This window comes from Clinocottus analis, unplaced genomic scaffold, assembly GCF_023055335.1.
Source record: "Clinocottus analis isolate CAN_PGR_092001 unplaced genomic scaffold, fCliAna1.0.p SCAF_8, whole genome shotgun sequence".
Lineage (NCBI taxonomy): Eukaryota > Metazoa > Chordata > Actinopteri > Perciformes > Cottidae > Clinocottus > Clinocottus analis.
Window position 1 is genome coordinate 4674371 of NW_027176240.1, and position 15969 is coordinate 4690339.

At 41.8% G+C, this 15969-nt stretch overlaps 1 protein-coding gene across 25 annotated transcripts in view; it reads left to right on the top strand.

The window, feature by feature from the left end:
• Window positions 1-15969, top strand: part of camk2g2 (calcium/calmodulin-dependent protein kinase (CaM kinase) II gamma 2) — a 57498-nt gene that overhangs the window by 36639 nt on the left and 4890 nt on the right. The window contains exons 13-21 of one of the 25 annotated variants that reach the window (XM_068567583.1): window positions 373-432; window positions 3742-3782; window positions 7436-7516; window positions 9801-9845; window positions 11144-11198; window positions 13061-13162; window positions 13535-13666; window positions 14591-14666; window positions 14890-14984. In XM_068567583.1, coding sequence (XP_068423684.1) covers window positions 373-432; window positions 3742-3782; window positions 7436-7516; window positions 9801-9845; window positions 11144-11198; window positions 13061-13162; window positions 13535-13666; window positions 14591-14666; window positions 14890-14984 — 687 coding nt within the window. Of the gene's footprint in view, window positions 1-372; window positions 433-3741; window positions 3783-4453; window positions 4487-7435; window positions 7517-9800; window positions 9846-11143; window positions 11199-13060; window positions 13163-13534; window positions 13667-14590; window positions 14667-14889; window positions 14985-15969 lie in introns of all 25 variants that reach the window. The other 24 variants (XM_068567558.1, XM_068567559.1, XM_068567561.1 and 21 more) reach the window with 24 other exon arrangements.

Here is a 15969-nt window from a genome sequence, read left to right on the forward strand (position 1 = left end):
CCTGGTGTTTATATGTGTTTATTATGTAACCGAAGCAGCTCCCGTGGATCACAGCCAACTACTTTCTACCGGTTGAGATTGATCCTGACTGAAGAAAGCAGGCGAGCCAGACCTCTAAAATGCTTTATACATAACTGCAGGCGTGTTTACCGACGAGTGTCAAAGGGAATAAGAGAATATTTCCCACCTGATACTCATAAGAAAGGCGTTATGTATCAGAGAGAAGTCTTCAGTATGCTCGTATGATCCAAACACTTCTCTAAAAAAGTGAATCAAACTTCAAGCAATCCAGAAAATACAAGCGACTTTACGGCTTTAGCGAGGCTCCCGTCCCACCTGTGCCTCCGCATTGAATCCCTCTCTGTCCAATAGTGGGACGGCAGCATACCAGCCCTGCCGCTACCACCAGCACGGCCTCAATGGTACAGGAAGGTACGTCTGCTCGAGCGGGGTGTTGGAGTCAGGCTCTGCCAACTTTGTACTCGGGCTATTGGCATGGGGGCCTGAGCTGCTTGAACCCCTCCACCTGCTGCCTGCTGCCTGCACACTGATGAACCACTTGTGAATGGTCGTCATTGCACTGGGGCATCTTAACACACACACACACACAGACGCACAGACACAAACATGTAAATGATAAGCAACAAGCAAAGCTCAGCGCTTGACCTTCCAGCGCCGCTGCGTGTCTTGATGCTTTAATGAACGCAGCCCCCTCTTATGGACCGGCTATTTAATTTCCTGTGTGGAACTCAACAGTCATTTAACTGACACCCAGCATGACCCTCTGACATCCCTCCAACTACCGCAGCTGTCGCCCAGCAGAGCTCGGTTTACACATCTCTACATTGACACAACTCGTGGATGCTGCATATCTTTTTTTTCCTTCTCCGCAGCATTAAACATTTTCCGGTTATTTTTTTATTTTTTTAACCGCACTTTGAGTTGGTTTGTATCCACAGTACACTCGGCTGATGCCCAGTCGATGCCTGCCTGTGCTCGCTGCAACCTTCCCTCTCTCCGCATGGCTCGGGCACTAACAGCCAGCCAAGCATGTTTATGAGCGTGTAGCACAGCACAGAATGCCAACCTGCATGGGAAGCTGTAAAAACCGAATGCACAGTGTCCTCTGTTATCTTATTCCTCTTTGTCTCCTCTCTCCTGCCTGCTGTGTTTTATATTTGTGTGAAGAGAGCCTAAAGGCCTAAGTGTGCTTCAAACTTTGTCGGATCATCAAACGGCGTCTGAAACCACCTCCACTAAGAGACCTGTCTGATGTTCTTGAATATCGTCTGGGTGCAATATTTTTTTGTTACTTTCTAAAACAGACAATCTGAAGAGATCAAAACTTCAGCAACAATTGGTATTTAATATATATATATATATATTTATTTCTGCGTCGCAGACCATTTAACTAAGATAAGCATGAAATAAATAACATGTAAAAAGTTAAAAAAAAACAACAACTAATCAGGGGTGCAAAATGTTTCACATTTCACTGTTTTGAATCAAAGATGGGTCATTTGGGTTTCTTTAGCAGTAAGATTATATTAATTCCTTTATATGGTCGTCGCCAACAGCTCAATCCATATTCTAAAACTGACATTTAAATAGAAGTCATCCCGCTTGAGGGTTCACATCTTTGTCACCTTCATCACACCTGATGAGTTTGCACCCCTGCTGATAAAGGATAAGGGTAAAGGGTGGGATGCTTTCAAAAACCTTCTACACAGTGTTATATACAGTGTGTTCATTGTGAGAGCCTTAAAAATATCAAAACTAAGATGAAATAATATTAGAGCGGAGATGCATTCATAACAATACACAAATAGAGGATTTTGAATTATTTAACCACTAAACAATTGAGATGTGCCCTTTTTATTAAAAAACACTTCCAAAAAGCTTATTTTTCCTGATAAAATTTGCTTTTTAAAGTTTGTAGCAGAGATTTAACTTTTAGGCCTCTTCCCATTGACCAATACGCTCCGTTATCGGTCTGTTATTCCTTTCCTCTCTGCTGAAGCAGCTTTCAGCCGTCATACAGACGAGTTTGAACTAAGCATCCTGAACCTTTGTAGACGAGCTGCTTGACTAAAGGTCGTTCATTCAGGACATATTCCCCCTTGGGGATTAATAAATCTATTTAGGGTTTGATCGACAACTGGATGCTACTCCTATAAGTTGGGAACAATGGATTCATCGTGATGCTTGATTACTATTGTTAAATTAAATATTTTTACTGCCATAAAAGTGAAGAACTTGTCAGTTTGCAGAGAGGAAGTCCTGAACCTAAAGGTTTCTGCTCAGGTGGACGACTGTTGAAAACGCATTCCTCGGCTCCTTTTAGACACTTTGAAGTGGATGCTGCATGTTTCTAAGCCCTCTGTCATCGCATGAACCCACCAGCTCTGTGAAAATGATGAAAAGAATATCATTTAGCACGCAGCTGAACGCCTGACTGTCTGTGCCCGCAGTTTGTCATCTTCCAGTTTTCAGTTTTGTTTTGCGTTCATATGTTAAGATGCAGATGTTAAATGCATTACTTGTTTTCTTGCCTTCTTCATTGCCCTCCTCCCTACTTTATAAATGGAAGGTAAGGGAGGATCATTGGAACATGATTAATACAAAAATGAGTGTTTATACGATAGTTTGTGTGTAATCATATGTTTTATCTACGTTTGTGTGCATGCTAGTTGACATTTTATTCAGTTGTGTGTTGGTGTCATCGACACGTAATAAGTGTGTGTAACTAACGTTAAGTTGCATGCACATGCTATAATCTCAATGTTAAATGCATTAACTGGTTTCAGTGAGGAACACAAACTAAAGGTTTAGGTTGGAAGGACTTTATGACATCAGAAAGTAACTAATTCACTCATTTAATTTGTTAATTCATTCATTCATTCATATTTGCTCCCTTGATACCTTCGGGAGGAAGGAGGCTTGTCTAATGATGAAACACTAAACCAGGATCATTTTTATCTCGTATTGTTAATACTGCTTATGTTGTGTGCTTTATGGAACTGTGTAGACAGGTATGTTTGTGTTTTGGGGACAAAGAGGCTGCTTTTTGTAGTTTGACCTGTTTAACTGCTCCCAAAATATGTTGATTGTATGGAGGATGATTTTATGAATAAATAAATGTAACTTTTTATCAAATGAAAAAGTAAGATTTGAAAGTTAAAAAAAAAAGATGCTTTAATTTAAAATTTCAGCAGACAAAGAAAATAAGATTATAAGAAACGAAAAATCTAATTAGAGCAATATTTTATTTCATCATCATATATAATATACTTTTAGTTTTTCTTTCTTTTTTTGATGGAAATCTGATTCCATACAATTCATCAACAATATTAGAAGAAAATTGCAGGAGTTGGGGGTGTAAACCTGGGATTACCTAAATCAGCCAAATATATATCCCCAGAAATATAAGGAAAGGAGTATTTAAAAAACGACATGAATTTCCTCCAAAGCAGTTATTTTAATTGTAATATTGTAATGTAATATAAAAATGTTTTTAATTTAAATGTTCAGTTTGCTATTTCTATATACAGTAACGCATGTCAATAATCATAACGGGTCTGAATTTGGTGGAGGAACAGTTTTTGAAACCAGGTCAGAGGCCTGATGGGCGTTTTCCAGCCCTCATCCTGCTTTAGTTTGTCCGTCTGAACGCGGACGTCTGGTTGTTGGACTGTTGCTTCCCAGACGGCGTCCTCACTGTCTCGTCTCTCTTTCTTTCAGCCAGCAAATCCTTACTAAACAAAAAGTCTGACGGCGTGAAGGTAAGTCTTCTGACCCGCGAGGGTTTAATTGACTTCACTGCTTCTGTCTTACTCTTCCTGTCTTCTGCTGTCACCTCAACGCCTCTCTAATGACATGTACCTTTATGATATTATGAGAATACTTTTCATTTGGTTTAGGGGGAAAGAGTTGCTAAGAGTATAGGTGGCGCACAGGTAATACAGACGTGACATAAAAGTGAAAAGTAAGGGACATAAAAGGACCAGCAGGCTTTCAAAATGTCTGCTGTCCACCGGCAGGTTCTCTTTGATTCACAGCGGTCGGCGTCAATGCATGCAGTGAAGCGCCATGATCAACCAGTGCCAAAATAACAATTCCCATTACATACAGTAACTTAAACAATAACTAAATCCCCCAAAAAACATTAAACTGCACGTCCGACGATTTAAATCCTTTTCGATCTCATTTAAATATTAACTTCCTCTGTTGTTTTTGCAGCTGATTTCTTTTTTTCTTTCTTCCTGCTGAAACCCTCTTGGTATCCCTTGTTGTCTCATCTTTGTTCCTGTGTAAGCTTGTGCAGCTGTTTTGTTTCTCTCTCTCTTTCTGGGATCAATCTGGCGGCTTCACTTCTTTTACTATCTTGACGAGTTCCTTATTTTCCCGATGACCCCTTATTCTTTTCCTCCTCCTCTCCATTGCCGTCTGTCAGAAAAGGAAGTCCAGCTCGAGTGTGTGTTTGATGGTGAGATCGGCTCTGTCGTTTTTTTGTTCATTTCTCATTCTTTGTCTCTCTTTTGTCTTCTCGAAGGCTTTTTATTCCCCCTTTTCGGTACTCCCTCTCTCCTCTCTGTTTCATCTGCTTCTTCTTTTCTCCTTTTTGGGGCAGAGATGTACGAGGCTTTTTTGGTCTTGTTCGATTTCTGTTGGATTTCCTAGCTCCATCCGACATCCCTGCATCCCCTTCTTCTGCCATAAGCGCCACCAAAACCATTGCAACTCCTGACAAATAAAACACACACACACACACACACACACACACACACACACACACACCCTTCTAGTTTTCCTCTTCCCAAGTCTTAAGATCAGGCTTTTTGGCTTCCCAACATCCCTGACCATCACAGGACTGAGGGACATTTTAATCACTGTAAACATTAATATGCAGTCATTTCCTCCTTTTTTCAATTATTGTATATTCATTCATTATGTTCATTCACATTAGTGGATACTTGTACTGCTAGAAATCTAAGCTTATAAATAGTACGGGTTGGTATTTGATACTATACAGTTTCAGTACGAATACCAACATTAAACTTATTTAGATAACGTTGAGAAATACGGTTTTATTTCCTACAAAACCCTTTTTCATTCGACAGAAGAAGCCAAACCTCTTAAATGTTGCATTGTACTTAAACTCAAGCAGCCATACAGGAACTACCATAGTAAAATGTAGTCTAAAATTGTTATTTAAAAAAAATGTAAATCAGGTGCTGTGCTCTGGTGATATTTCAGCTGGTACTAAAAAACTACTACTGAGTAAACTATTGAGTTTTTCTTCTTTTGGTTGAACACCATTTTTGGCGCTGTGGGGACAAAATAATATCACTTTTCACACCAAAAGCAGTTTTGATGAACACTTTGCTTTATTCTGACAGCACTGAAATAATATTGACTAGTTAGTCTGAGTGTGTGTCAGGATAGGAGTAGCACTTTATAATAGCAACATGCTATTTAGCATTAGTTAAGCATGAGAAAACACTTTGAATTCATCATTTATAAAGCATTGTTCCAACACAAACACTCATTAGTAACTCATTAGTATGCAATTCATAAACACATTTTTACATTTTTTACTCTTGATTAATAAGCTTGACTATTATGCGTTTCATGATTGTGTTTTCATACTTTATAAATGATGGATGCCTGATTTGTAAATTAAATATCAAGCACTTTATAGATGATTACAGTTCCTTCAAGAAGTCCTGAGTCAATAAATACCATAGAAGAAGATTCAGTAGAAAATGAACATCAGTTTTAAAGTCTGATGTTCAGGTTTGTACTTCTTGAAGCAACTTTAGTTTGTAGATTTTCGGTCAGAAGATGTTCCTCTTTGGCCGGGAAGACCGTCAAGATACTTGTTAAAGTCAGGCAGGGGTCTTCGCTCATCTCCGAGTCGTAGAGAAACAGCTGGAAAGCCTCCCAGGACTTTGCTCTTCACCTTTCACCACCATTCGTCCATCTTGACTTTCTTGTTGGAATACTGATTTGCGTTCAAGAAGCTCTTCTCTCTCCTTCCCCTGCGGTTAGCCGGAGGCCGGAGGGACAGTTCAGCTCAAACTGCGTTTTCTTGTTCACCTCCCAGCATGCCGTTGGTAATCCTTAGCTACAATCTCACACCTCTGTTGTGCAGCTGAACCACTGTTCTGGCTTGCAGGATCCAACAAGAAACAAATATAACTGTTTGAGTGAGCCAGAAATAGAATAATACAGGTGTACTTCAGGATTTAATATGACAACAATATCACAAGCGTTCAGAATAAATCAGTGGAGTTCCCCTTTTAATACATAAATCATTTGTATTGTGAGTATGAGGTCATTTTTGTTTTGTTGTCTCATCAAGTATTTCACGAATTACAGAGATCACCACTTTACTTAAACACGTTGTAAATACATCTCAATTCCTTCAAATGTACTTACAAATCATGTCTTTCATTAAATCCGTTTATTTCCCAGGAGTACAGCCAATGAACTCATTTATGTGTTTCATTTAGAAACATATGTTGTGTCTATACTCTGGCTCAGCAACGTGCACTTGCAGAGGGGGAATGTTCATTCAGTAAAACAGAAACCGACTGCGTGTGGGTTGAGGTGAACTTAGCTCTTGTAGTCGTACTAAAGTAGTTTTGTACGCTTGTAAGCGAAACTGTGCATGAGCCAAGAGTGGGGAATAACAACATATCAGAGAAAAAAGCTGTCATCAAGGCCTTTCACTGCATGCACAGACCTGAACTGGTAACCATTCTCATAAACGTACTTCCTGACTCGGTTACGCATATTTTAACTGTGCTTCTGACAGAAATGGTTCCCTCCGATATCTAGTGCGTGTTTTTTTTTTTTTTTTAGGAGTCAAAGTTGTGATTTTTGTTCCTTTTTTTTTAATCCCAGCAGATGTTGATTCATTCATTTGTTAAAAAAAAGAAGAAGAAAGTGCTGGGAAAACACTTCAAATCTAATCTGAAGAGATGTTCATTGTTTTTAAAAATGCATGTGCTGACTAACTGTTCTGTATTTTTACTCTTGTCTTAATGTTGTGAAATGTCTGCACAAGTTGTAGACGGTAAATGCAGGAACACACCAGGATGCTGGACTCAAGAGAGTCCTTCAATCACTCAGTACACAGTTTTATGATATGAACAATAAGTCAGGACACACACATAGTGGTTTATCTCCTACTTCCTCATGATCAAAAGAAGATATTATATTGAAGATACATGCACAATACAGAGAATACAACAACTGCCCTTTAGGGAGGCATCCGTTTATCTTTGAACCCCCACTCTCATATTGTGCAGTTTTAAACTCTACACACACAATGTGTGTCGTATCCATATTGGCCGTGGAATCGTCTACCTGGGGTTCGTGGTTGTGAGGCCCAGTGGGAGTCATTCTGTGTTGTGCTTCTTTGCCCCAGTCGCAGGGAAACAACAGTAAAAACAGTGTAGTCAGCAGCAGCAGCACCAAAGACAGCAGCATGTCATCTTCAGCACCAATGGTACCTCATCTCTATTTGGTTTCTCTCACATTGCTTTTTTTTTTTTTTTTAACGGCATCATTTCATCGTTTACATCTTTTTGATGTTCAGTTCAGTCTCCTCCTCATCTCTCTGTGTCACACCCCATGTATAGGGAAATCTTATTTCTCTCCTTTGTCCTCTCTCTCTCTCTCTCTCTCTCTCTCTCTCTCTCTCTCTCTCTCTCTCTCTCTCTCTCTATCTTGTGCCTCATCCTCCGCCTCTTTGCTTCTGTTTTGAACACAAAACTGTGATGTCGGACGTGGATTCGATGACTTTTAAAATTGAACAGCTTGTTTTTGTGCCTTCGAGTGTCTCTCCCGGCTTGTGTTTTACCCAGACCCTTCTGTGGACACACTCGTGTGTGTGTGTGTGTGTGTGTGTGTGTGTGTGTGTGTGTGTGTGTGTGTGTGTGTGTGTGTGTGTGTGTGTGTGTGTGTGTGTGTGTGTGTGTGTGTGTGTGTGTGTGTGTGTGTGTGTGTGTGTTTACTGACAGGTAGACGAATGACTTTCATTTGGCGGTGCAACAGCAGGCACTTCAATCATGTTCCGATCAGCCGTTTCCTGCTGACTCCTTGTTGCTTTTAAAGAAGAACAAGTTCATGTCAATTTCCGGGGAAAGCAGAACCCTCTACCAATTAAAAAAGACGTTTGTTCTCCAAATTGCCCCTTCGATGTGTGTATATTGTAAAGGACGAGGACTTCTGGGTAAAACAGGAGCCGGAGTGGACGGGTAAGAGAGAGACATCAGTGTGTGAGGATACAGCCCCTGTGTTCATACATGTAATGGGATTCAGCCATATATACCCCGTGTGTGTGTGTAACATTCAATATAGATTGATCAAGGCTTTCACCGGTTTCAAACATGGCAGCACGATGAATGTCTGGAAAGTCTCAACTTGATCAAAGCCAAACCTCAGTAAAGTCTACTGTTACTCTTTAGTCACTGACCACCACACAGTTGATGAAAAAACTAGCAAAATTGAACTCTGAGGCGAGGCATCAAGCTAAGGATTGGTTAAAAATGTCCAGTCCAGATTCCCCCATAATCCCATATGTCATCCAAGGGGCTGTATGTTCTGAGGTTGTCGTTCCCGAGTTGTTTTGTCCGGTGTTGATTGGATATCAGGAGCGAGACTGACTGACCACACCAGTACACTCACTATGGGTTTGTTAACCAAGCAAAGAGTGATGGTTTTTTTGGAGCTGAATGTTTTGTGCGGTGGGGTTGAGGACGAGGAGTGGAGACACAAACACACAGTTGCTTATTGCAGTGTTCATGCCATGTCGAAGGGAAGGTTGTGATGGGGGGGGAGATTCATATGATCACAACGCCATAACTCTGAAGTGCACGTGGCATCAGACTGCTAGTGTTGATGATAATAAGTGGAACGTACGCTCTGAATATAGTCATCTAGCATTGAGCTAATTGTAATTCATGAGCCCAGAAAAACTGCACACTTCTCAGCTAATTCAAGTTAGTTTTCTTACCACATGAAGTTTATCACAGACATTTCAAATCAACACATCTGGAGATAAATGTTCTTTACTGGACAGGAAGTACAAGGATCTTTACCTCTGAGATGTAAAGTAGTATAACGTGGAATTAATCAAGTAAAGGTCCTCATCTTTGTACAGTACTGAATGTGATTATTGTGGTACTCTTACAGTATAAAAGTGTGTTTACCAATAAAACAGTGACCTTCTTTTGCTTCCTACACGAGCTCATTAATCCATCAGTTTGTTCGCTTTTCAAATACTTCTGTATTGATTAATCGCCACATTGTATACATCCGAGCTTCCCAGTTGTAACTTCCACTTGCTCTTGAATAACTTCCAGGTGACATGAACGCAGCATAACATCTGCACTCGCACCTACACACACACACACACACACACACACACGCATACAGAAACCCTCCTCGTCAGTCGAGGCCCTCGCTGGTGAATCTGGGTTTCTGCTGTTCCAAGTTGTCACGTTTCTCTTCATTTTGGACACTCTTAACTGATCCTGTAAGACAGACTGACACTGAGCATCTTGACATCGACAGTCATCTATTTGATCACCATAAATGCTCCTCAGCCTCTGTACCCGTTAGCTCCTGTGCTTTGTTGTTTTGGTGTGCGCACATGCATCCTTTTTTCAGTGTGTTTGTTTTGTCACTGGGTTTGTTGGTGTCCCCCTGGCCTCCTCCATGGTGTCCCCCCCTCACACCTCCAGTCTGTCTCCTCCCTGCATGGTAAAGTGTCTCCTACCTCCCCCCAGGAAGCCCAGACAACTGTTGTACACAACCCAGCTGACGGCACCAAGGTAAGCCTTCCTCCTCCCTGCAGTAGCCGCTGGCCACTAACACTCGCTAGCAACTCGTGGAGGATTTTCTCTAACTAGACTCCGTACACACCGTGTATGACTCGGTTTCATTGTGCACCTAATGGGAGCCTAATCTTTCACCATGTGTCTTCCTGTTGACCCAGATCTGGAAGCAGATCGGTCAAGGTGCACTTTTATGGAGCCACTGGAATAAGTGCATCAGTGTTTTATCAGATATTAGATTGAATTGAGATGACACAAAGTCATATGAGGAAAATAGTAATACAAAAAAAACATGTTACATGACTACAATTGGTAGGTTTAGGCCAGCTGCCTTTTAAAGTACTTGACACAACTTTGATCTTAGAAAGTAAAACTCTTTATTCTCACATGAATACATTTCCCCCGCTCTTAGTCATTAACGTAGTTACTGGAGATGACTGTTTTAATACATATCTGCCTTTTTTTCTACGTGATGAAGCACCACTGCTACCCCACACCGCAGTTATTAAGCCTACAAGGGAAAACCTGAGCCTAAATAGCCAAATATTTACCAAAATTAAGCAATGTAAGCACTAAACATAAGCATGCATTAACTATCCGGTGAGGCGCCTCGAAATAAAAATAAAAAAACGCCTGAAATATCATTAAACATTGTAAAGGTTTATAGTTTATCTGGTGGTGTCCTTCAGATGCAGACAGTTCATTTTTTGAATTATATGAATGAGAAAATCCTACACGTCTTTAACAGCAGCACTGACATGTGCATCTTCAAAAGCCCCTTACTGTTATTGGGAATCCTCCACCAAGCTGCTTGTGCTGTTATGTTGGTTTACAAGCTTGAAAAAAAACAAAAAACTAATATCACTAGAGATTCAAATGCCAGTGCTGTCACACAATTATCTTCCCATTGGCACAAAGACCTGCCTCCTCTCGAGGGGGCAGTTTCCACACGGATATGCATTCACTAACTCCTTCCTGCCGCCTTTCGGCACACGATTACAAAGTCTCTCACACGTTGCTGCTCGTATGCGTGGCTCTGTGCGCTTACCCCCTCCCCCCCCCTCCGCTGCTGTCCTGGCTGGTCTGTGCTCCTGGGGAGGGACTTGTCCATCTGTCCGTCAAGGTCGTCTTTGTGTCCACACGGGCAAGGTGTCCAAAGCTTCCAACCCCCTCCCCCCCGTCTCGCGTTCACGATACTAAAATGATTTGTCTTGCTGTCTCTCTCCCTCTCCCCCCACTATCGTTCCCCCCCATCATCCATCTTTCTCTCTTTCCGTCACCTCTCTCTCTGACAGGGCTCCACCGAGAGCTGCAATAACACAGAAGAGGAGGAGATGAAAGGTAGGAAAGGTACTTATCCAACTCTCACCTACTCCGCATGGCTCTTTTTCTTTGTTTCGTCAAGGTTTTTGCCACTGTGTTGACCTCCAGATCAGCTGTCAATACATTTCTTCACTTTGTATTTGATGTAATGCCATTACTACTGGGTAGAGATTTGGGGCAACTGTCCACTCGGCCTTAGTCAAGGTAGTGGAGGCTTGGGGATTCAGTAAGATTAGTGTTTTAAATATGAGCATCCCAGTAACGACTGATCTGACATGAAGAGTTGGGGGTTGCTATAACGGTGTCGTCTACACTTTTGCTGTTGTCTCCATTTACGTCCTGTTCAATTGCCAAACCGCTTTGCCTCATGTTCATTGTTGGTGTGCACGAGTGCATGCCAGCATCACACGCCACTTAAGCCTTTAATTGGTCGGCTCAGCTCGGGGATGACCCTTTCAGTGTGTGTAGGTGAATGAAGTAGGACAGAGCTACTGCCAGGAAAAAGTAAATCCAGTTTACTGAAGGCAGCTTTTCTGTGGGTTTACCAGTACTTGATCTGATTGTGGATGATCACTGACATGCAATCAAGAGGCTATTCTGTGTTTTACTTCAGTTGAGTGCACTTTTGGATACAGCTTCCATGACACGCATGTGTAGTGAATGTGACAAAATGCACTGCCTACAAACAAAGTCTGCAGCTCACGAGTTTTCTGCAGCTCGTTGCATCATCCGATCATATTTAGGGTGTAAATGAACACGTACGGCTACGTTGTAATTAGTTAGTTCACTGGTCTCCTCACTACGATGCTACAACGTTAGCCCTATTCTGTTAAAGGCAATCAAGTGGTGCATTTCAAATGCATGAAAAAAGTTTGTATGTTCCAAATAATGGGCAATACTGCACTTGACATCATGTTTTCTTTGACTTATCACAACTAAATTCAAGTTCAAATGTGTGCTAACAACACAAATTATGTCTCATTTCACTCTTCAATTACTATTTAATTGTTTTAATAAGTCACAACTTAGCTATTGTACGGTTATCTTGTGGAAATGTCAAAAGTGTGCGTGTGCAACAGGCTGCCGGGCTCCCTGTGTGGCAGATCCAGGTGATTCGGTATCGATCACACGTGACCTGAGAGGTCGGCTCCAGAGGGTTCGCTTGTCCTCTTAATTAGTTTCTTCCTCTCAGCTGGTTTTGACAGTGTGTGTCTGTGTGCGGTGGGTTTCTGCCTCACTGCTCTGTGTTGCTGTGGCTCCTGGAGCGTGTTGTGATGAAGATGGTTCACAGCGAATGCATCGCTGAAATATGAAATCAAACAAACTAAGTTAATGGATGGAAATTAATCAACCACCATTTTGGTAATTTGTACTAAAAATCTATCCCCAAATCGTCTCAATTTTCTTTACTTTTATGTAAATTAAAACGGACGAAACAAGTCATTTGAAGAGGACTCGTCGCAGCTGCGGGAAATTGGGTTTAGAGATGCTGCAATAAACAATTATTTTTATTATTCATTAATCTGCTTTTCTTGTTGTGTAGAAAATATCTGAATAAAATGGCTGTTGTAGTTCCCCACAGCCTGAGCAGATGTATTTAATTATCTTTTTGCATTTGGCCAACTGTCCAAAACCCAAAGTTTACTCTCCTAAATGCCAGAAAAGCAGCAGATCTTCATCTTTTGAAAAGCTTGCGCTATCAAATGTTTGGCATTTTCTCAATTTAATCAAACTCTAGTATTTTATTCATCCATAATTCTTGTTGGCATCTTACAGATGAAACAATCTGACAAATAGCTTCACTCGTAAAGGAGTGAGACCCTTTCAGACGGTAAGCTCACTGCCGGTGTGCGTCTGTTTGTATTTGTGTGTTTGTCTTGGGGCGGCAGTGGCTGCCTGTGAGTCTCCGGGCACAGACAGTGCGGTGGTAAGCCAGTGCAGCGCCGCCGAGGAACAGACCCAGTCTCCTCGCTGCTGCCCACCTCCTACCTGTAAGTCGGCAGCAGTTTACCTGACTCACCTGTCAGCTCTTATCGTTGTGTCCTGACCTTAACCAACAACAAATCTACCCTGCAAGCAAAACCTCCTCCTCCTCTTCCTCCTCCACTCCTTCCTCCAACTGACTGCACTCGTTCCCCCCTCTGTCCTCCTGTGCTGCCATCTACTGGCACGCAGGCCTCACTACAAGCTGCTGTTCAGCCTCTACACTGACTGTCTGGAGGCTAATCTCCTACAATAACTGCTTTGTATACATATGCAGAATAAGCAATATTTAAATGCCATGCGTATTAGTTACACACACGGCATCTTTGCTTTTGCTGAATATATCTTTATTGTACTGGGATAACTGTGCCTGCCTGCAGCTGGTCCCCTGCAGGAGGCTGCTAGCAGCCCCAGTGTCGCTCAGAGCAGTCCAGCTCAGAGCTCCTGTCTCGGTCCTGAAGCAGAGTGCGCTCTGGCGCCCCCCGCGGGCTTCGGCCGCAACCTGCAGCAGAGTAAGTGCCGGGCAAAAAGGTTGTGCCTAGTGCTTTGTGCAAAGGCTCCAGAAGTAGTGTTCATAAGCTCCTGTACCGCCTGACGGCAGACGGGTCAGAGGATTTATGAACACGCGGTTCCATGCAGGTGTGGAGGATCTGCTAAGTCGTCTTTTTTTCCGACTCCGCAGCTGCATGGTCAGTGTGTGTGTGTGCGCATGCAGTTTGTGACTTTTCCGCTGTTTTTTGCTCATGAATTTATGCCAAATTCTCTTTGACTTTCCGCTGTGTTTAAGTCATTATCTGCCCGCTCCCAAAGAATTAGGCTGTTTTAAATTCATAAATTGCAGTGGATCGCAATGGGGTGTGTGTGTCGGTGTGTGTGAGAGAGAGTCATATTTAGAGATGCAAAGAGTTGTGTAAGTTTACTTTGTATTTTAATGGTCTTCTTAACCATTTCTCTGCCCGCATTTCGAGATGTGATATATTTAACTGTGAATGGACATTGACAAGCCTCACTCATTGGGAGGGCAATGCAACTTCTGCCTCAAGGTTGTGTCCAAATGTCAGCCATGTTTTGTAGAAAACGCTGTTTGTTGGTGACCAACGGAAAACAGAAATGGGAGGAAAAACATGTGTTGTGTGTTTCTGGGTGAGACCATTAAAGGTTCAGGTTTGAGTGGATCACGTCCTCTCCATGTTGTGTCTCCCATGGAGGGTGGACATCGTGGTGTGTGTCGTACAGGCTGACTTCAAATGTCACGGCCATTATGACCAGCGGCAGTGTCCATGTGATGAGCTCATTTCAAAATGTCAGAGGTTTTTTCGAGGAGGGTCAGGCAGAGCGCGAGGAGCGGCATTTATACGTTCAACTAACTTCCAAGTGATGTCTTAAACCTCTTGTGTGTTGTCTCCCTCTCCTCCTCCCCGTCTCTCTATCTTCAGCTCGTAAACAGGAGATCATAAAGATGACGGAGCAGTTGATTGAAGCCATCAACAACGGGGATTTTGAGGCTTACACGTAAGTTTGCATATGAAATTCAAGCAAGTTATCGTCAAACAAGCGGTTTGAGTTTAGTGTTTTTGCCTTTTTGAAAATTTATAAATTAATTGATTTCCTCGTCAAATACAAACATTTCTGTTGAATGCTGGTTTTGTTCTGCAGCATTTCGTTCTCCTCATTCTTCACTGCAGGATGAGTTCTCAGTTAATTCATTCATGGTTTGTGTTTGTCCTCCGAACAGGAGAATCTGTGACCCCGGCCTGACTTCTTTTGAGCCGGAGGCTCTTGGAAACCTGGTGGAGGGAATGGACTTCCACAAGTTCTACTTTGAGAACCGTGAGTTGCTCAGTGCTGGGGCTTTTATTTTGTATTTTCTATAGTCTGAGTTCATATAAATGAGTGAGAGTGTTGCTGTGGATAGGAACAGCTAAGTGTCAACTGAGCAAGAGACTGCAGCTTTGCCCAAATTAATGGTTTTTACATACGATTCTCACCAAAAGGCATTTTGCATCCTTCAGACCTCTCCAACGAGTCAATACAATGTTCTTCCTCACATCTGCAAAGCTTCTTTTCTTTCTTTTTAATATTCTAAATTGTCAATTTCACACTTAATTCAAATAATCAAATTTTTACTTCTTTTTTTTGCCATTTTAGTGCAGCTAACTAATGATTTGTCATTATTAATCAATAAGCCATAAGGTATTGAGTTTACTAATATAGAAGGCAAAGAAAAAAGCCCGACGTTTTCACATTTGAGAAGCTGGAGCATCATTTTTAGTAAAAATACTTCACCGTAGGGGTGAAGATCACCAGAGGTCCCGCTATACGATATCGTCACGATACTTAAGTCCCGATACGATATTATCACAATACTGCGATACATTGAGTATTGCCATATATTACCTTATTTTTTCAACCGCAAATTGTCCTAAAAGGAAAACTTTGTCAACAAAAAATAAATTGATTTTAATATTCTCGGATTAAAAAGTTTTTGAATTGATTCAATAAAAGATGGATACTCGGCTTCCGTGTATCGATACAATATCGCCACGCAAAATATCGCGATACTATGCTGTATCGATCCCCCCCCCCCCCCTCCACATTCCTTCGACTATGTTGCATCTGTCTGTCGATGTGTCCACTTTCACTGTGGAGATTTTAGATCCTGCTTAATTTTTTCAGCAAAATGATAAAGAGAGGCACGATGAAACATAAAAAATATCTATTCATTCAAATCCATCTCTAAATTCACTTTCCGACACGTGTTGCACATTGACATGTAACGTGCTAAAAGCTGGTTTCCACCCCCCCCCCCCCCTCT